General features: G+C 44.0%; 1 protein-coding gene across 2 annotated transcripts; it reads right to left on the reverse strand.

The window, feature by feature from the left end:
• Positions 1–11: 11 nt before the first annotated feature.
• Positions 12–17,545, reverse strand: ZNF836 (zinc finger protein 836). 2 transcript variants are annotated; one of them, XM_009436177.5, is made up of 5 exons: positions 17,188–17,545; positions 15,500–15,633; positions 13,912–14,006; positions 6,614–6,740; positions 12–3,672 (listed from the first exon to the last, which is right to left on the reverse strand). In XM_009436177.5, the coding sequence occupies exons 3-5, from the start codon at positions 13,924–13,926 to the stop codon at positions 1,004–1,006; spliced, it is 2,811 nt and encodes a 936-aa protein (XP_009434452.2). In that variant the 5' UTR covers positions 13,927–14,006; positions 15,500–15,633; positions 17,188–17,545; the 3' UTR covers positions 12–1,003. The 2 variants fall into 2 exon arrangements, with proteins under 2 accessions (XP_009434452.2, XP_054528684.1); XM_054672709.2 differs by having other exon boundaries at positions 15,500–15,637; positions 17,188–17,522.
• Positions 17,546–21,147: the final 3,602 nt, after the last annotated feature.

The following is a 21,147-nucleotide window of genomic DNA, read 5'->3' on the forward strand; positions in this document are numbered from 1 at the left end:
CCGAGGCTGGGTAATTTATAAAGAAGTTTAATTGACTCACAGTTCTGCAGGCTTTACAGGAAACATGGTGCTGGCATCTGCTCACCTTCCGAGGAAGCCTCAGGAATGTTAAAATCATGGTGGAAGGAAAAAGGGGAGTGGGCATGTCACATGGCAAGAATAGGAGTGAGAGAGGAAAGTTCCATACACTTTTTTTTTTTTTTTGGAGACAGGGTCTCGCTGTCACCCAGGCTGGAGTGCACTGGCACGATCTTTGCTCACTGCAACCTCTGTCTCCTGGGTTCAAGTGATCCTCATGCTTCAGCCTCCTGAGTAGCTGGGATTACAGGCATGCATCACCATGCCTGGCTAATGTTTGTATTTTAGTAGAGACAACTGTTCACCACGTTGACCAGCCTGGTTTTGAACACCTGGCCACAAGTGATCTGCCTGCTTCAACCTCCCTAAATGCTGGGATTACAGGCATGACCCACCATGCCTAACGTGCCACACACTTTTAACCAAGATCTCAGCCAGGCGCAGTGGCTCACACCTATAATCCCAGCACTTTGGGAGGCCGAGGCAGGCAGATCACTAGGTCAAGAAATTGAGACCATCCTGGCCAACATGGTGAAACTCCATGTCTACTAAAAATACAAAAATTAGCCAGGCATGGTGGTGTGCACCTGTAGTCCCAGCTACTCAGGGAGACTGAGGCAGGAGAATCACTTGAACCTGGGAGGCAGAGGTTGCAGTGAGCCTAGATCACGCCACTGCATTCCAGCCTGGTGACAGAGAGAGACTCCGTCTCAAAAAAGCAAAACAAACAAAAAAACAAGATCTCACCAGAACTCACTATCCCAAGAAGAGCAAAAAGCGGGTGGTGCTAAACCATTCTTGAGAAATCCACCCCTGTGATCCAATCATCTCCCACCAGGCCCCACCTCCAATAAAGGGGATTAAAATTCCACATGAGATTTCAGACAGAAGTGACAAATATACAAGCTATATCAATAAGTATGAATTATTTGAACCCAGAAGTTAGGAGAACATCTAAATGCTTTTCCACATTGAATTTTGTTTTAAGATTCTCTGCAGTATGTTTTGTCTGATGTTTAGTGAGGCCTGAGCGACTAATGAAAGATTTGCCACACTCATTACATTTATAAGGTTTTTCTCCAGAATGAATTATTTGGTGTTTGTTGAGGCAAGAAAACCGCCCAAAGGCCTTGCCACATTCAATACATTTGTATGGCTTCTCTCCAGTGTGATTTCTTTGATGGTACACCAGCTTTGACCTTTCAATAAAAGCTTTACCACATTCATTACATTTGTAAGGTTTGTCCCCAGTATGCATTTTCTGATGATTAACTAGAATTGAACGCACTCTAAAGGCTTTGCCACACTCATTACACACGTAAGGTTTCTCTCCAGTATGAATACTCCGATGACGTGCTAGTGTTGACTGATGACGAAAGACCTTGCCACATTCATTACATTTGTAAGGTTTCTCTCCAGTGTGAATTCTCCGATGCCTTGCAAGGTTGGAAGTGGAATTAAAGACCTGGCCACATTCAATACATTTGTATGGCATCTCTCCAGTATGCCTTCTCTGATGGTACGTCAGGCCTGTTATATGACTAAAAGTTCTACCACAATGGCTACATTTGTGTGGTTTCTCCCCAGTAGGATTTCTGTGATATCTTGCAAGTTTTGAACTTTGGATAAATGCCCCTCCAAACTCATTACAATTGTAAGGTTTCTCTCCAGTATGAATTAGCAGATGTTTAGTGAGGCTTGAACGCTGAGTATAGGCTTTGCCACAATCATTACATTTGTAAGGTTTCTCTCCGGTATGAATTTTCCGATGACGTGCTAGGCATGAGTAGTAACTGAAGACCTTGCCGCATTCGTTACATTGAAAAGGCTTCTCTCCAGTATGAATTCTCTTATGATTTGAAAGGTTTCCACTGTCATTGAAGACCTTGCCACACACATTACATTTGTAAGGTTTCTGCCCAGTATGAATTCTTAGATGACGTGCTAGGCATGAGTAGTTCCTGAAGACTGTGCCACATTCATTACATTGGAAAGGTTTCTCTCCCGTATGTATTCTCTTATGAATTGAAAGGTTTCCACTGTAATTGAAGACCTTGCCACACACATTACATTTGTAAGGTTGCTCCCCAGTATGAATTCTTAAATGTCTTACAAGGCATGAATTTTCACTAAAGACCTTTCCACATTCACCGCATTGGTAACGTTTCTCTCTGGTATGAATTATCTTATGTCGAGTGAGTAATGAGCCCTGTTTAAAGGCTTTACCACATTTATCACATTTGTAAGGTTTCTCTCCAGTATGAATTCTCCGATGCCCCGCAAGATGTGAAGTCTGACTGAAGACCTTGCCACATTCATTGCATTTGTAAGGTTTCTCTCCAGTATGACTTCTCTGGTGCCTTGCAAGTTGTGAACGTTGACTGAAGACCTTGTCGCATACATCACATGTATATGGTTTCTCTCCTGTATGGATTATCTGATGTGTAGTGAGGCTGGAGCTCCGTTTAAAGGTTTTGCCACACTCATCACATTTGTAAGGTTTGTTTCCACTATGAACTGTCTGATGAGTTGCCAGGTTGGAACTTTGACTAAAGGACTTTCCACATATGTTGCATTTGTATGGTTTCTCTCCAGTGTGGATTCTCTGGTGATTTACAAGATTAGAATTCTGCCTGAAGACCTTGCCACATATATCACATTGATATGGTTTCTCTCCTGTATGGATTATCTGATGTGTAGTGAGGCATGAGCCTTGTTTGAAGGTTTTCCCACACTCATTACATTTGTAAGGTTTCTCTCCAGTGTGAATTCTCTGATGTATTGCAAGGTTGTAACTTTGACTAAAGGACTTGCCACATTCATTACATTTGTATGGTTTCTCTCCAGTGTGACTTCTCCAGTGATTTACAAGATCTGAATTTTGTCTGAAGATCTTGCCACATACACCACATTGATATGGCTTCCCCCTTGTATGGACTATCTGATGTATAGTTAGTAGTGAGCCCCGATGAAAGGCTTTGCCACATTCGTTGCATTTGTAAGGTTTCTCTGTAGTATGTACCATCTGATGGTTAATAAGACTTGAAGACACTCTAAAGGCTTTGCCACACTCATTACATATATAAGGTTTTTCCCTAATGTGTGTTTTCTCAAGTTGGGTGGGTAATGACAGCTGCAAAAACTCATTCTCATATTTTTTAGAAATGTTGGTTTGGACACTAGGAAGAATTCTTTGAAGTGGTGAAACTAGGGAACTATTATTAACTGTCTTCTCAGATTGGTTACACTCATAAATTTTCCCTTCAGTTTGAAATTTCTGCAGTTCAGTCAGACGTGACTGAAAGCTTAATGTAAGCTGATTTTCAATACATTTGTTTTCTACATCCTCTTGACTATGTTGACCTCTTTTACCATTAAGATTGTTTTTAGAGGTCATTGGCACTTCTTTATAATTTATTTCACCATCTTTCCATTGAAACTCAAGGTCCTGTAGATTTTTCTGGATTTCCCTTAAGTAAAAATTTTCAACATCATAACATTCATGTCTTTCCAGCGTCACTGTTTGGCATTTTTCTCCTGTATTACTGTTCCCTATTGGTGGTAATTCCTTGGTCATACATTTAGGAAGGATACCTACAAAATATAATGAACATGGGAGTTTTTTCGTTGGTTTTTTTTTTTGAGACAGAGACTTGCTCTGTTGCCCAGGCTGGAGTGGAGTGGCACAATCTCAGCTCACTGTGACCTCCGCCTCCTGGGTTCGAGCTATTCTTCTGCCTCAGCCTCCTGAGTAGCTGGGACTACAGGCACACATCACCACACCTGGCTAATTTTTATATTTTTAGTAGAGACAGGGTTTCCCCATATTGGCCAGGCTGGTCTCGAACTCCTGACCTCGTGATCCGCCCACCTCGGCCCCACAAAGTGCTGGGATTACAGGTGTGAGCCACTGCGCCTGGCCGAACATAGATTTTAAAAATAACTAGTATTATTTGTTTTTTTTTAAATAACTACTATTCGTAAATATTTTATATTGAAAACATACTACACTAAAAGTAACGTTTATACTAGACAGTTACCAAACTTTACCACAATGATCTTCTATTTTTACAAATAAAAAAGGAGTAGAATTCTTCAGTAAAGAAAGAGTAATCACATGTAATTCAAATTAATTTTAAGGAAGCCTAGTTTCAAACATTCAATGACTGAAAGACTCATGTTGTGCAAACATATATTAGCACTAAAACAAGTATTTTTCCACCATGCCCCCAAATCATACATCAACTGGCAGCAAACATATGGCTCTCTCAGAAGAGAAAATAGTTATATACATATATATTTACTTCATATTTATTGTGCACGAATAAATGTCAAATTACAGCTAAATATCAACAAGTTCAACTAATTAATGATCTATATAAATGGCAAGCTAGAATTATAAATCAAAAATAGTACTGGGAAAATGAGAAAGAATTTTTTGAAGTTATAACACTAAGTTATTTTTCTGAATACTTATTATATAAGTATTAAACCTGTTCTAAAACTACCTATTTCTGGCCGGGCGCAGTGGCTCACACCTGTAATCCCAGCACTTTGGGAGGCTGAGGTGGGTGGATCATGAGGTCAGGAGTTCGAGACCAGCCTGGCCAACATGATGAAACCCCGTCTCTACTAAAAATACGAAAATTAGCCAGGCATGGTGGTGTGCACCTGTAATCCCAGCTACTTGGGATGCTGAGGTAGGAGAATTGCTTGAACCCAGGAGGCAGAGGTTGTAGTGAGCTGAGATCGCGCCACAGCACTCCAGTCTGGGTGACAGAGCAAGACTCTGTCTCGGAAAAACAAACAAACAAACAAAAAACTATCTATTTCCATAAAAAATAGACATTTGCAACACTAACAAGCAGTGCAAGTCAGCTATATTGACTTATGTCTGCCAAAACTCGTATGTTGGGGTCCTAATCCTCAATGTAATATTACTTGGAGGTGTGAACTTTGGGAGGCAATTAGGTCACCATGGTAGATAGAATTTCAGGAACGGAATGGGAATTTGAGTAGGTGTGAAAAAGCTTTTGCTTTTTGCATGGCGATCCTTCTGCCATGTGAGGACGCAGAAAGAGTTAGTCATGATACACCAGGAAAAGGGCCCACACCAAGAACCAAGGTGACTGGCTCTGACATGTGGACTACTCGTCACCCAGATCTGTGAAAAGTGACTTTCTGTTGTTTAAACCACCCTATCTACGGTATCTGCTATACCTAACCACATTAAGTTAAAGCTAATATGCCATCTCATTATAAACATGAAATAATGTTGATATACCTTATTAAACAAAGAAATTTGTGAGTCTTTACTATAAAACATGCAATATTCTAAGCTAGCAAACAGCACTAACTTGTTTTAGAAAATCTTAAGATAAATTATCACTATTTTACAAATAAGGACAGTAAGACTGCCCACAGGATTTATGTATCTACACCCAAATTACAAAGAAAGTAAGACATGAACCTGGGTTTCCGGGATCAAACATGTTTTTAAATAAAACTGGCCAAACAGTCAGTGCAGATAACTGGTCACTCCAAATACCAAGAGTGTGGAAAGAAATACTTCAAGAGCCAAGGTGTGTTGCCAAAACATTATTCAGTCACCCTTCATGAATAACAGTATCTGAGCCATCATCCCCTGCACATATTGACATAGACAGTGTTCTCAGAAAGTTGTCAAGTGAATGAGTAGGGGTCACCCCTTACACACTGAGTGTAACATGGAAGGTGAGGGAGTACTGCAATAATGGGAGTGTACAATTAATATGCTAGTAAGTAACTGGGTAGTCCATCTGGACCAGAGTAATATGTTTGGAAGAGGCAGGGAGGAGGAAGGGCAAGAGGGGAGGGCAAAGAGTTATAAGCATGGGGCAGCAGCGTTTGTGCTTGCAGAGCTGTGGGTATATAATTGCCCAAAGAATAGTTAAAATCCTGACTTTGGAAGTAAAGAGAGATACTAATTTAGAAGTAGCGTGGTGACTCACGCCTGTAATCCTAGCACTTTGGGAGGCCAAGGCGGGCAGACTGCCGAGCTCAGGAGTTTGAGACCAGCCTGGGCAACATGGTGAAACCCCGTCACTACTAAAATACAAAAAATTAGCCGGGAGTGGTGGTGTGAGCCTGTAGTCCCAGCTACTCAGGAGGCTGAGGTAGGAGAATTGCTTGAACTCAGAAGGCGGAGGTTGCAGTGAGCTGGGTTCACGCCACTGCACTCCAGCCTGGGTGACAAAGCTAGACTCTGTCTCCATTAAAAAAAAAAAAAAAAAAAAAAGTACCATTATACTGACTAATACTTAAATATGGGAATTCTACTAAGGGCACAGGACAACAAGGGAAGACATTCAAAAAGGGGATAGTGTGATGATATGGGAAGTGAAAGGCCAGATGCAGCATTATGAAGCTTTTTATTTGTGAGTCAACAAGGCTTCAGTCTCAGTCAAATAATGGAAGGGCTCCCAAGAAAGACAACAGAGAAAATACAAAAATACACGAGGGCAGATCTTAACTTCTAGAGCAAAATTATCCTTACCCAGGAAGACCAGGTTCCTGTAGTTCTCCAACATCACATCCCAGTACAAAGCTTTCTGCACAGGGTCCAGGGATTTCCACTCCTCCTGAGAGAATTCTATGGCTACATCCCTGAATGTCAAAGGTCCCTGAAATGAAAAACACATTTCAACATGAGCAATGGGAGAGCTCTTATCTATACATAAAATGAGAAGAGGAGAGAACTGTCACATCAATCTGATTGTGTGTTTTCACATATCCATGCAAGGCATCTGTGAGAAGGTTATGTGTCCCTAATTTAAGTTTGCTTTAAAAATCAATAGGAGATTATGATATCCCGTAAATCAGTGTATGCTTCTCATTTTTGTGTACAATGCAAGAAATATACAAAGAAATGAACACGTGGTTATCTGTATAAGTGTTAGATATTATGTTCAATGTATCAACTGAGTGTCCAGATGAGCTAGTATACGAGTGGTGTCTTGCAGATGACAATGTCCATAGAAGCTTTAAAGAAAGGTCAGAAACTAAAAACTGTGATGACCACAGCAACAGCAACGACTGAAGTTTTGGAACACTCCCCATGTGCTGGGCATTACTCCAGATGCTTTACATGTTCTAATTCAAGTAACAACATAATAGATAGATAGAGAGATTTGTTCCCATGTTACTAGGAGACAACTATGTCACAGAAAACGCTAAAAAGTCACCTAGGTCAACAACCTGAAAATGGCAGAGCAGGCATCTGAATCCAGATGTCTGAGAATCAGTCTTGAATCAAAAGAAACAAATGGTTAAATTATGGTTACAGAATGTCTTAGTCTCTCTGTGTTGCTGTACCAAGTAAAACACACTGGGTAATTTATGAACAATAGAAATGTATTTCTCATGATTCTGCTGGCTGGGAAATCCAAGATCAAGGTGCTAGCAGGACTGATGTCTGGTGAGGGATGATCCTTGCTTCCAAGATGGTCTTGTTGCTGCATAGGGGACGAATGCTGTGCCCCCACATGGCAGAAGGGACAGAAGGGGCAAAAAGCAGTGAACTCCGTAGAATAAGCCTTTTGATATCTCATTGACGAGAACACCATACCCACTGATAAAGGCAGACTTCTCATGATCCAATCTCCTCCTAAAGGCCACGCCTCATAACATTTAAAGATTGGGCACTGGGGATTAAGTTTCAACATGAATTGTGGAGGAGAGAAAAAAAAAAACCTCAGACTGTAACATTCCACCCCTGGCCCCCAAAATTGATATACTTCTCACAAACAAAATACATTCTATCCTAATGGCTCCCAAAGCTTTATTTCTACAACCAATTCAAAAGCCTATAGTCTAGAGTTGTATCTAACTATAATCTAAATCAGATATGGGTGAGACTCAAACGTGCATTTCATCCAAAGGCAAACTGCTTTCTAGTTGTGAAACTATGAAATCAAACGAGTTATGTGCTTCCAAAATACAATGGTGGGGCAGACACAGGTTAAATATTTCAATTCCAAAAGGGAGAAACAGGAAAGAAGGGGTAGCTGTTCCCATGTAAGGCTGAAACCCAACAGGGCATACACATTAAACACTAAGGCTTGACAATAATCTTTGACTCCGTGTCCCACCTTCTAGACATCCTGGAGTAGAGGTTGGGTCCCAACATCCTGGGGATCCCTGCCCTAGTGGTTTTGTTGGGATCACCCCACATGGAAGTTCTCACAGTGCCTGCAGCTCTCCCGAGCTGGAATCACATACCGGTGACTCTACAGTTTTGGGGTCTCAAAGGTGGCCCTGCTCCCAGGGCTTTACTGGACCTTATCCTAACAGGGACTCTCTGAAGTTGGCCCCGCCTCCACAGCTAGACTGAGCATTGCCTTAGTGGGGACTTCCAGGGACAGCCTCACTCCTATGGCATTTTTATGCCTAGGCTCCAAGGATCTCTGAGGCATTCTTTGAAATCTAGATGGAAGTAACCAAGAGTCCACATCTCATGCCCTCTGCACACTTTTAGTTAGCACTGTGTTGATGTTGCCAAGGTTTACAGTTTGTGTATTGTAACCGACCTCGATCCCTGGTGGACTGAACAAAGCGGGTGAACGCGGGAATAAAAGAAAAAGACAAGAGAGTATATTTGGAAGAAGGGGCCAGGGGGCATCTTGCCTCTAGTGGACAAGGGCCCTGAGCTTTTTCAGCCCTCCGAATTTATTAGGTAAAAGAGATAACCGGAAGGGGGGGTGATTGTCGGTAACTCAGTCGGCTGTTTGGATCACAGCAGGCTTGCAAGACTGCATCCTTCGAACAATAAGCTCTAGATTTCCCAGTAGATAACTTCAAGGAGCCCGGCGCCAGGGAGTGACGGCCCTCAGCAAACCTTCTGGCGGCAGGCGCAGTCGTGAGTTTGCTCACATCCTGCATTCATGGTAAACAGTTTGCTGTTTGATCATATGGCCTCCAGTGGAATGCTGAGTTGATCACGATCCCTTTGGCCTTTTTGGCTCTCAACAGTGTGTGCCCTCTGGAGTGGTGGCTGGTCCGCACCTGGTCCCACTTCAGCCATAGGTGGGGTAGCCAAGGACCTCTGCTCTGACATACAGAGATCACAGACCTGAGGTATCGGAGTTCCCAGGTCCAAAGGGCACCCTGGGCCACTCCCTTGAAACTATTCTGCCCTCAAGGCCCTGGCACTGTGGACCTACGATGGGCACAGCAGTCTCAAAGATCTCTAAAATGCCTTTGGAATGATTCTCTGATTGTCTCAATAATCAGGTCCTGGCTTACTTCTATCCATACTAATCTCCTTGTCAGAGGCCACTTGGCTACACCCCTCTTGGTTTTCTCTCCTAAATACACTTTTAATTCTTTACATGGCCAGGCTGAGAATTTTCCAAACCTTTACACTGGGCTTTGAAAACAAACTGTTTTTAACTCATTTCTCTCTTCTCCTGTTTTACTATAAACAGGTCAGAGAAGCCATGCAGCAACCTGAACAATTTGCTTTGAGAGTGTTTCTGCCAAACATCTTAGTTCATCACTCTTAAATTCTGCTTTCCACAGCCCGGGTGCCGTGGCTCATGCCTGTAATCCCAGCACTTTGGGAGGCCGAGGTGGGCGGATCACAAGGTCAAGAGATCGAAACCATCCTGGCCAACATGGTGAAACCCTGTCTCTACTGAAAATTCAAGATGAGATTTGGGTGGAGACACAACCAAAGCCTATCAACTGGTTTCTGTCTTGCCTGAATTTAATCACTGAAAGGAACAGGATGAAAGGTTAGGGGCCACTGAGAAAAAAGAAGATTGACATAAACCAGTGTGTGCAGTAACACGGAAAGACACTAGGTGAGATCTAGTACCATAGCTGACTGCAGCACCAGAGTCTTCAATAGCACACACAAGTAACAGGGGAGCTTCTGAGTAGAAACCAGCAAACCTCTTCAATTAGGAGATGACAAGCAAAGCCTCAGAGAGGACACAATCCCCAGTCAGAAAATTATAATTGTGTGTGTGTTGTTGTTGTTGTTGTTGTTTTAGATGGATCGTTCTACTGAACTCCAGCCTGGGCAATAGAGTGAAACCCTGCCTTAAAAGAAGGAAAAGAAAAAGAAGGAAGGGAGGGAGGGAGGGAGGGAGGGAAGAAAAAGAGAGAAGGAAAGAAAAAGTGAGTAAGAAAGAGAGTAATGGCCGGGTGCAGTGGCTCACAACCTGTAATCGCAGCACTTTGGGGAGCCGAGGAGGGCAAATCACCTGAGGTCAGGAGTTTGAGACCAGCATGGCTAACATGGTGAAATCCCGTTTCTACTAAAAATACAAAAAATTAGCCAGGCTTGGTGGTGCGTGCTTGTAATCCCAGCTACTCAGGAGGTTAAGGTAGGAGAATTGCTTGAACCCAGGAGGCAGAGGTTGGAGTGAGCTGAGATCGCACCATCGCACTCCAGCCTGGGCAACAAGAGTGAAACTCTGTCTCAAAAAAAAAAGAGAAAGAAAGAGAAAGGAGGGAGGGAGAGAGAGAGAGAGAGAGAAAGGAAGGAAGGAAGGAAGGAAGGAAGGAAGGAAGGAAGGAAGGAAGGAAGGAAGGAAAGAGAAAGAAAAAGAAAGAAAGACTAGAGCTAAAAATAAAATAACTGAGTTGAAATAGTCACTAGGTGAGTTCAACAGCTGACTTAATCAGACAGAAGAAGGAATCAGTGAACTCAAAGGGGATTTTGACAGGGAGAGAAACAAAAACTATAAAAAACAGAGAAAAATGAAGAGAGCATGAGGGGCTCATGGCAAACAATCAAGCACCAAGAACATATGTATTCTGGAAGTCCAATAAATAATGTGAATATATATAACATTACTTAACTGTAAGTAAACAAACAAGCTTTACTGAAAGGCATAATATAATCAAAGGCTGGGTTCAATGGCTCATGCCTGTAATGCCAGCACTTCTGGAGGCTAAGGCAAGCGGATGACTTGAGTTCAGGAGTTTGAGACCAGCTTGGTCAACATGGTGAAACCCCCTCTCTCTGAAAAATACAAAAAAATTAGCTGGGTATGGTGGTGAGTGCCAATAGTCCCAGCTGCTCAGGAAGCTGTGGCAGGAGGATCCCTTAAACCTGGGAGGCGGAGGTTGCAGTTGGCTCAGATCATGCCACTGTACTCCAGCCTGGGCAACAGAGCCAGATTTCATCACCAAAAAAAAAAGATGCATGCAAAGAAAATGTAAGCAAGAAAACCTTAGATCTAAAAGAAACATAGTATTTTATAATCACACTGTGAGCCAGGCCTTCCAGAAAAAGATAAAGGAAAACATTTATTTATTTTTGCTTTTGTGGTATGCCATCCTAAAAGAGGCACTCACTCTTTAAACTGCCCAACCTGGAGGAAACTTCAGGCATCTGTGGTGAAGACAGCATGCATACAAGGCAGCCACGGTGACATTCTTTGTAACAGCAAAAAACAGTAAAAGACCCCTACGTCTTCATTTAGGCACTGCTCCAAAGAGGATGCAAAACAATTAGTGTTTATTAACATAAAAAGATCTACACTTCAAAAACTTGCAAAACAAAACTTCACAGCAGAACATTCCCTGAAGAATTGTTTTCTGAAATCTCATAATGACGTGTAAATGCAACTTGACACCTCTCACTGACTCTTGCCACAGAACTTGCAACAGTAGCTCCCCACAGAAACATGAGGGATGGTGGATGATGTGATAGGGAAAGGAACCTGGGTTCCTCCAGGTTGGGCACTTGAAAGAGTGATCGCTTCCTCTAGGATGGTGCATTTCCTGCTTTGCTAGATCTGGCAAGATTCTCCACTACCCTGAGCTGCAAAGCAGCCCTCTCCCACCAACATCACATGAGATTTCTCACTCATTTGAACAAAACCTACTACTATGTTTCTTTTAGATGTTGAAGATCTGGGGAAAATGATAACTCTTTGCATTTCCATTTTCCATTTCATTAATTTGTAGAAATCAAAATAAAATAATCTTCATTCTTTGCTCAATTTTTTTTTACTGCATTCTAGCAGCCATTTCATATTCTGTAGTTAAATTTTCAGAATATATATGCCTTAATGTCCTTTTTTTATTTTTATTTTTATTTTTGGAGACAGAGTCTAGCTCTGTCACCCAGGCTGGAGTGCAATGGTGCAATCTCAGCTCACTGCAACCTCTGCCTCCTGGGTTCAAGGGATTCTCCTGCCTCAGCCTCCCGAGTAGCTGGAACTACAGGCATGCGCCACCACACCAGGCTAATTTTTGTATTTTTAGTAGAGGTGGGGTTTCACTATGTTGGCCAGGCTGGTCTCTAACTCCTGACCTCGTGATCCGCCTGCCTCGGCCTTCAAAAGTGCTGGGATTGCAGGCATGAGCCACTGCGCCTGGCCAATGTCCTTTTTTAAGATTATAAATTTTTTTTTAGCATAAAACTGAAATGTTTCCTTGATGCCCCATGTTTTATGTTTGCTTATAAATTTTATGGTATATATAAGGTATACAACATGATATTACAGTATAGATAGTAAAAAAAGTCACTATGGTTTAACAAATTAACATATCCATCATCTCATCTCAGAGGTACCCTTTTTTTTTTGACAGGAACAGCTAAAATCTAACATAGCATGAATTTAATATATAATAAAATATTATTTCCCTATCATCTTCATGTTGTACCACCTTCTTAATGACTCAACTGCATCTCTGCTTGGACTTTTACTGCAAACAAATATATTATGTGATGTTTAAAATAAAAGAAATATGATGTTCAGTAATAACTGGTGCAATGAGAGAATTTGGCTCCATCTTCTCTAATAACAAAGGAGTTCTGCTCCTACATCTGAGCAAAATTATAACCTTTTTACATAAAACAACTGCTAAGAGTCCCAGCATGAACACTGCAGTCTCTGTGGGACGGATATAGTGACGACGGCTAAAAGAATCTGACATTCAGGTTGATTTTATATTTTAAAATCAATGATGGGCCAGGCACGGTGGGTCACACCTGTAATCCCTGCATTTTGGGAGGCCGAGGCGGGAGGATCACCTGAGGTCGGGAGTTCGAGACCAGCCTGACCAACATGGTGAAACCCCGTCTCTACTAAAAATACAAAAATTAGCCGGGCGTGGTGGCGCATGCCTGTAATCCCAGCTACTCAGGAGGCTGAGGCATGAGAATCACTTGAACCAGGGAGGTGGAGGTTGCAGTGAGCCGAGATCACACTATTGCCCTCCAGCCTGGGCAACAAGAACGAAACTCCGTCTCAAAAAAAAAAAAAAAAAAAAATCAATGATAAAATAAACGCCCTCTGTCACTGACGTGTGTATCTAATTGTCCATTCCATTCCCAGTCATTAAGATTTTGAAGTTAGAAACAGTGACTAATTCATACACCTTCAAATGTTGTATAAAATTAGGCAGAAAAGATCTCCCCTCATAGGCCTCTTTTCCAGAATTTATGAGGTATCGTGCACATTAATATGTCACTTCCGTGTGCAGCTTCTCTACTTCTGGTCTACAGAGAGCTGACTGCATCCTGATTTTGCCTCTAAACAATCTCTGCTGCCAACAGCTCTGACATTGTGGGGCCCATACCCCGTCTCCATCCGTGTCTGGGTGTGAGTCTCTCCCAGGACCATGCCCAGTGGAGCCTCTTCCCAAGTTAATGTCACTGGGTCACAGTGAGATAGAAGCTAAATGAGATGAGAGAAACTGAGGGAAGGCATGGGTGAATGGCAGCAAACGTGTCAGGCAGGATGCTTCAGACTCAGAGGAGATTCGCAACTCCAATGTGTCACATTTCAAAAAGGAAGGAGACAGAATGATCCACTAAGAATATCATTTTACCTGTGTAAGAGCCATCCCTGACTCCTTTTCTTTCCTCTTCTTCCTCTTCTGGGCTTCTCTCTCAGTCAATATAATTAATTCTTTACAAGTCAAATCTGAAAGTGAAAAATCTGTTGTTTAATGCTTGGAAACAACACATTCCTTTCTGCACTACAACCATGCCCACAGGGAAGACCTCAGCATGTGGAGAGACAGCCCACTGCACCAGGGCGATGCAAGGATAATAAATTCCTAAACAAAGACCAAGTGTCCTGGCATGGTGGCTCACGCCTGTAATCCCAGCACTTTAGGAGGCAGAGGCGGGCAGATCAACTGAAGTCAGGAGTTTGAGAGCATCCTGGCCAACACAGTGAAACCCTGTCTCTACTAAAACTACAAAAATTAGCCGGGTGTGGTGGCATGCACCTGTAGTCCCAGCTACTCAGGAGGCTGAGGCAGGAGAATTGCTTGAACCTGGGAGGCAGAGGTTGCAGTGAGCCGAGATCATGCCACTGTGCTCCAGCCTGGGTGACACAGCAAGACTCCATCTCAAATAAATAAATCAATCAATAAAAATAAAAAGAAAATGTATGATGTGTCTGTATACATATCTTTATGTGTACGTGTATTTATATAGATATATATAGTATGCGTACATATGTATAATGGATTTATTCAACCATCAAAAAGAAGAAAATCCTGCTATTTGCAACAACATGGATGAACCATGCAATCTCCGCCTCCCAGGTTCAAGCGATTCTCCTGCTATTTGCAACAACATGGATGAACCTGGAAGACATTATGCTAGGTGAAATAAGACAGACACTAAAAGACAATTACTGTATGACCTCACAAGCAGAATTTTAAAGTATCCAATTCATAGGAACAGGGTAGAACAGTTGTTGCCAGGGGCTGGTGGTGGGGAGAATGGAAAAATGTTGGCCAAAGCGTATAAACTTTCAGTTATAAAATGAAGAAGTTCAGGGGAATCTAACGTACACCGTGGTGTCTATACTGTATTGGACACTTTAACAGTTTGGAAAGTTTTTGAAAAATTTAATGAATTATAGGGTGAAAGTTTAAAAAAATGACAATACTTAACATTTAGAAATGAATGACGTCAGCTGATTATAGGATGTCACCAAATCTTATTTCAGAAGTTAGTAATTATTTATAGAAAGGCAGATATTGAATAAACTAACACTTATCTCAAGCTTCCAAAATAACGATGAATTAAGTGGAACTACAAAGAAAAAAGTAGGCCAGGCGCAGTGGCTCACACCTGTAATCCCAGTACTTTAGGAGGCCGAGGCCGGCAGATCACTAAGGTTGGGAGTTCAAGACCAGCCTGACCAACATGGAGAAACTCCGTCTCTACTAAAAATACAAAATTAGCCAGGCGTGGTGGCACATGCCTGTAATCCCAGGTACTCGTGAGGCTGAGGCAAGAGAATCACTTGAACCTGGGAGGCGGAGATTGCAGTGAGCCGAGATGGCACCATTGCACTCCAGCCTGGGCAACATGAGCGAAACTCCGTCCCAAAAAAAGAAAAAAGCAAATCCATTACCAAAAAAAAATAAGACTCTGAATACTCATACAAAGATATACCTTGTAGGCCTGGCGTGCTGGCTCCCGTCTGTAATCCCAGCACTCTGAGGCAGAAAGACTGCTTGAGCCCAGGAGGTTGAGGCTGCAGTGAGCGGAGATCATGGCACTGTACTCTAGTCTGACAGAGCAAGACCCTGTCTCAAAAAAGAAAAAAAAAAAAAAAGACATACCTTGTAGTGACAGTGACAGTCATTTATCGCCCCATTTCTCAGTTACTCTATCCTCTACCCCATCCCAGGGAAGAAAAGAGTTACCACGAATGACTTAATTTAAATGCTCTCTGGCTAAACAGAAATTCCAAATATCTTTTGATACAAATAAATACAAAATGCACAAGCCTTACAGAAAAGAGTGGTAATTTTCATCCTCATGAGTACAGTTTAAAGAAATGGATTTTAAATTAGAGTATAAAGTCACGAATTAGAATATTACAACCACCATCCATATCCAATCAACTCATCGCTCATCTGGATGGGGTCCTCTCCCACTTTCTTCACTACTGTGTGTGTCCCTCTCTCATTCTGCACCTTTCCTCCCCTTTTCTGTTTTTCTCCTCTTTATGTCTGTTCTGCCCAATGCTCTGCAACTTACTTCACTTCTCGTAGCTCTTTCTCCCCAGTCTTTCCGATTGTCCCCAATCTCCACGTATTTCTGCCTCTTTTTCCCCATCTGAGCTCCCTCTCTGCTCTCCTTGTTAAAATTCCCTCTTACCTGTTACACCTCCTTTGTTCCCACTCTCTAGCACCCCCAACTCCCTAGGCTTCCTCCCTGCTGTGGTTCTCCCTCTACTCTGCTTGTCACCCACTGCCCTCTCTCCCTCTCTTTCAGTCCCAGCACCACGTAGCTCTGTCGGCGGCGGCTCCAACTCTTTCACCTTCTCCCCACTGTCTGTCTGCAGTGCCTCCTCCTTTGCCGCCCCACTCTATTTTGCTGCCTTTCATCTCTCTGAAGGTCCCCCTTTTTTTCTAAATGTCTCTATGTGCTTTCCTCCCCCTGCTTCTTTCTCCATTCGTTCTCTTTCACTCTTGCTGTCTCTTTGCAAATCCCTAAATTATCATCCATTTTGCCGTGTATTTCTGGGTCTCCCTCATTCTCTTCTATTCGGTCTTTCCTTTTGCTCCGTCGCTCCCCTTCTTTTCCTCTCCTGATCCCTCTCACCCACACATTCAGTAAGAAAGGGGAGGAATAGGATGCCCACCTCCCGGAAAAGCATATTTTCCAGTGGAGTAAAATTTGGGAAGGAAGAACACTGGGTGTCACAAGACTCAGGTGACCTCCCCCAAGGGGGGGAATCAAGAAAAGCAGTGGCTGTGAAGGGGAAGCCTGGGGAGCGAAAGGACCCGGCGTGAGGAGGACACAAGGTGGCAGGGAGTACGGTGTCTCAGGACAGGGAGGGTCTGCAGAATCCCAGGACCTGGGAGGAGAAGCGACTCCTTCAGGAGCCAGACGGCGGGCGCTCCCCTCCAGGGGCAGACGACGGAGAAGCTCCGGGGTCGCAACGAGCGGGAATCCACCTCCCGAGTGAGGACTCGACTTGGCGCAGGGCCGAAGCAGAGGTCAGTAAGGGTTTTAAGCAGGAACACGACCTGAGTGGGGTTGTCTACATGGTCCTAAGGCAGAAAGGCAGGGAGCAAGGAACAGCCTCAGAGAGATTTTTAAACCGAAAGGGAAGCAATTATCAGACTTACTTGGGGCGAAGGGGCTGTTGCTGGTATTTTAAGGTCCGTAGCGATCCCCAGGAAACGGGTATGGACAAGGGAAGACTGCCAAGTGCACGTTCGATTCAGGCAGACGGGGCGAAGCAAATGTTTAGTCCAGGTAGACGGAAACTGACGCGCAGCGCTGTGATCGTTTCCCCGCGCGATCTGCTTCCGGGTGTGCAGGAAGCTGCACGCCCTGAGAAAAAAGACTGAGAGACCTGGGGCGGGAGAGGGGCCTGGGCGGGGTGCGACCCGCAAGGGAAGGGGCAGAAAGACGGGCCAGATTTGGGAACCCTGAAAGGGTGGGGCAAGGCTGATGCGGTAGTGGGCGGGGCCAGGTGGGCTAAGCGGGACGGGCGGTGTGGGCGGGACCTGTTTGGTGGGCGGGGCCTGTTATTCGCTCTGCCTTCCACCCAGCAAGTCTTTGTTCTCCCGATTTAGGAGTATTTGTGACTATTTCTTGTCCTGTGAAGCAGCGTTGCTTCCTGCCTATTTTAAGTTAATGTTTTAGACTTTAAGGTCAAAGCTTAAAGTTGTGGTCCACTTCTGTTGGAAACTATGATGTTTTCTTCTTGTCAAGTTGAACTAATTTAAGTCAAAATCGATTTTTGCGATCCTGGTGGACTCCATCGGGTCTTGCCAGTGAGGCTGAAGCCAGTTAAGGCTGAAGTTACTCAGTAGTCAGGGAACTAGGATCTCCGTGAAGATTTGATGTGCAGCCGTGGCTGGATCCAGGAACCCAGAAGACATTATGCTAAGCGAAATGTGCTAGACACAGAAAGACAAATCCTGCGTGTGCTTACTTACATGTGCAATCTACAAACATCAAAATTACAGTAACAGAGTAGAAGGGTGGTTTCCAGGGCTGACGGTCTATCCTATGCCTGTCCCACCATTGTATTTTGGAAGCAAATAACTTCTTTGGCTTCACAGTTTCACAGCTGGACAGAAATTTTGCCTCAGGATGAACCACACTTTGAGTCTCACCCATATGTGATTCAGATAATATTTGGATAATATTTGGGCCTTAGAGTTTGATACTGAAATGGATTAAGACTTTTGAAATGGGCCAGGAGCAGTGGCTCTGGCCTGTAATCCCAGCTCTTTGGGAGGCCAAGGTGGAAGGATTGCTTGAGCTCAAGAATTCAAGACCAACCTGGGGCAACACAGTAAGACCCTTGTCTCTACAAAAAATACAAAAATTAGCCAGGCATGGTGGCTCACGCCTATAGTCACAGCTATTTGGGAGGCTGAGGTGGGAGGATCTCTTGAGCCCAGGGGGTCAAGGCTGCAATGAGTTGTCTTTGCACCACTGAACTGCTGCCAGGGCAACAGAGTGAGACTCTGTCTCAAAAAATAATAAGAAGAAGACTTTTGAGATGTTAGGATGGGGGTGAAGGGATCTTGCATGTGAGAAGGACATGAATTTTGGGAGTCCAGAGTCCAGAATGTTATGAGCTGAATCACGTCCCTAAAAAATCATTGTTGGCCAAGCGCGGTGGCTCATGCCTGTAATCCCAGCACTGGGGGAGGCCGCGGCGGGCGGATCACAAGGTCATGAGATCGAGACCATCCTGGTTAACACGGTGAAACCCTGTCTCTACTAAAAATGCAAAAAATTAGCCGGGCGTGGTGGCGGGTGCGTGTGGTCCCAGCTGCTCTGGAGGCAGACTCAGGAGAATGGCGTGAACCCAGGAGGCGGAGCTTGCAGTGAGCTGAGATCCAGCCACTGCACTCCAGCCTGGGCGACAAAGCGAGACTCTGTCTCAAAAAATAAATAAATAAATGAAATAAAATAAATCATTGTCTTTAAGTTCTAACACCCAGCACCTCAGAATATGACTGTATTTTGAAATAGGGCATTTAGAGGCTATTAAGTTAAACTAAGCTTGTTAGAATGGGCTCTGATGCAATCTGACTGATGTTTTGATAAGAGGAAATTTGGCTCCAAGCAGTGCCTCACGCCTGTAATCCCAGCACTTTGGGAGGTCAAGGTGGATGGATCACTTGAGCTCAGAAGTTTGAGACCAGCCTGGCCAACATGGTGAAACCCCATCTCTACTAAAAATACAAAAATTAGCCAGGTGTGGTGGCGCGTGCCTTTACTGCCAGTTACTCGGGAGGCTGAGGCAGGAGAATTGCTTGAATCTGGGAGGCAGAGCTTGCAGTGAGCCGAGATCGCGCCACTGCACTCCAGCCTGGGTGACAGGGTGAGACTCTGTCTCTTAAAAAAAAAAAAAGAAAGAAAAATTAGCCAGGTGTGGTGTCACGCACCTGTAATCTCAGCTACTTGGGAGGCTGAGGCAGGAGAATCGCTTGAACCCGGGAGGCGGAGGTTGCAGTGAGCCAAGATCGTGCCACTGCCCTCCAGCCTAGGCTCAAAAAAAAAAAAAAAAAAAACAGTGCGTGGCACCTCCCCATTCTCTGTCTTCCTCCTGTCTGGGCATGTGAAGTACTTGCCTCCCCTTCACCTTCTGCCATAATTGTAAGTTTCCTGAGGCCTCTCCAGAAGCCAAGCAGATGCCAGCATCATGCTTCCTGTACAGCCTGCAGAGCCAGGAGCCAATTAAACCTCTTTTCTTTATAAATTGCCCAATCTCAGGTATTTCTTTATAGCAATGTGAGAACAAACTAATACACTGGCACTACAGGCATGTGCCACCACACCTGACTAATTTTCAAATTTTTTGTAGAGATAGGGTTTCACGTTGTTGTCCATGCTGGTCTTGAACTCCTGGGCTCAAGTGAGCCTCCTGCCTTGGCCGCCCAAACTGTAAAGTAGATAAAATTTTAAAAATGTATATTTTTCCAAGGCCGGGGGCTGTGGCTCACACCTGTAATCCCAGCACTTTGGGAGGCTGATGGGGGCTGATCACGAGGTCAGGAGATTGAGACCATCCTGGCTAGCATGGTGAAACCCCGTCTCTACTAAAAATACAAAAAATTAGCCAGGCGTGGTGGCACGCACCTGTAGACCCAGCTACTCGGGAGGCTGAGGCAGGGGAATCGCTTGAACCTGGGAGGTGGAGGTTGCAGTGAGCCGAGATCGCGCCACTGCACTCCAGCCTGGGGACAGAGTGATACTCCGTCTTAAAAAAAAAAAATTTCCTTCAGATGAGTAGGTAATTAAGTAAGAAAGAAATACAAATCTTAAAAAAGGGCTGGGCATGGTGGCTCACGCCTGTAATCCCAGCACTCTGCTGAGGTGGGTAGATCACCTGAGGTCAGGAGTTCAAGACCAGACTGGCCAACATGGTGAAACCCTGTGTCTACCAAAAATACAAAAATCAGCCTGGCATGGTGGTGGGTGCCTGTAATCCCATCTACTCAGACTGAGGCAGGAGAATCTCTTGAACCCAGGACAGGGAGGTTGCAGTGAGCTGAGATGGCGCCATTGCACTCCAGCCTGGGTGACAGAGCAATACTTCGTCTCAATAAATAAATAAATAAATACTATTTTTCCTTCCCTGAGAAACTCAAAGAAGGCTGATCTGTATGTGATCCGCAATTGACTTTTCAGTCAGTGGTCCTTTGCTGTGACCCACAGGAGTGTGACATTCTATGGATGGATTATTCTCCCTGAGACCAGAACTTCATCTTTTGCATATGATCAGAGGCTTTTAGAGGCTCTGCATTACTTTTCGGATCAACACCATTACACAAGTTTAGCCTAGAGACAGCTGACGTGTGAAGGTATCTTATGAACAAATACTGTTGGACTCGGCTCTCTTGCAGGGATCTTGCTGCCCCTTAATAATTTCCTCCAGGGCCACTGAAAGACGCTAGAATTTTTCCTAGATCTGTCTCCCACACATACATAGATTGGAATTTTTGGATAAAAGCTCTGTTTAGGCCGAGCTCGATGGCTCATGCCTGTAATCCCAGCAGTTTGGGAGGCCGAGGCAGGCGGATCCCTGGAGGTCAGGAGTTCAAGACCATCCTGGCCAA

Source organism: Pan troglodytes, chromosome 20 (assembly GCF_028858775.2).
Source record: "Pan troglodytes isolate AG18354 chromosome 20, NHGRI_mPanTro3-v2.0_pri, whole genome shotgun sequence".
NCBI classification, from domain to species: domain Eukaryota; kingdom Metazoa; phylum Chordata; class Mammalia; order Primates; family Hominidae; genus Pan; species Pan troglodytes.

Bases quoted from the DNA above. Each gene is read 5' to 3' on its own strand.
- ZNF836 (XM_009436177.5), bottom strand. The intron at 3,673-6,613 runs GTAAGGATAATT...TATATTTTGTAG, and splicing joins CAGGAACCTGGTCTTCCTGG to GTATCCTTCCTAAATGTATG.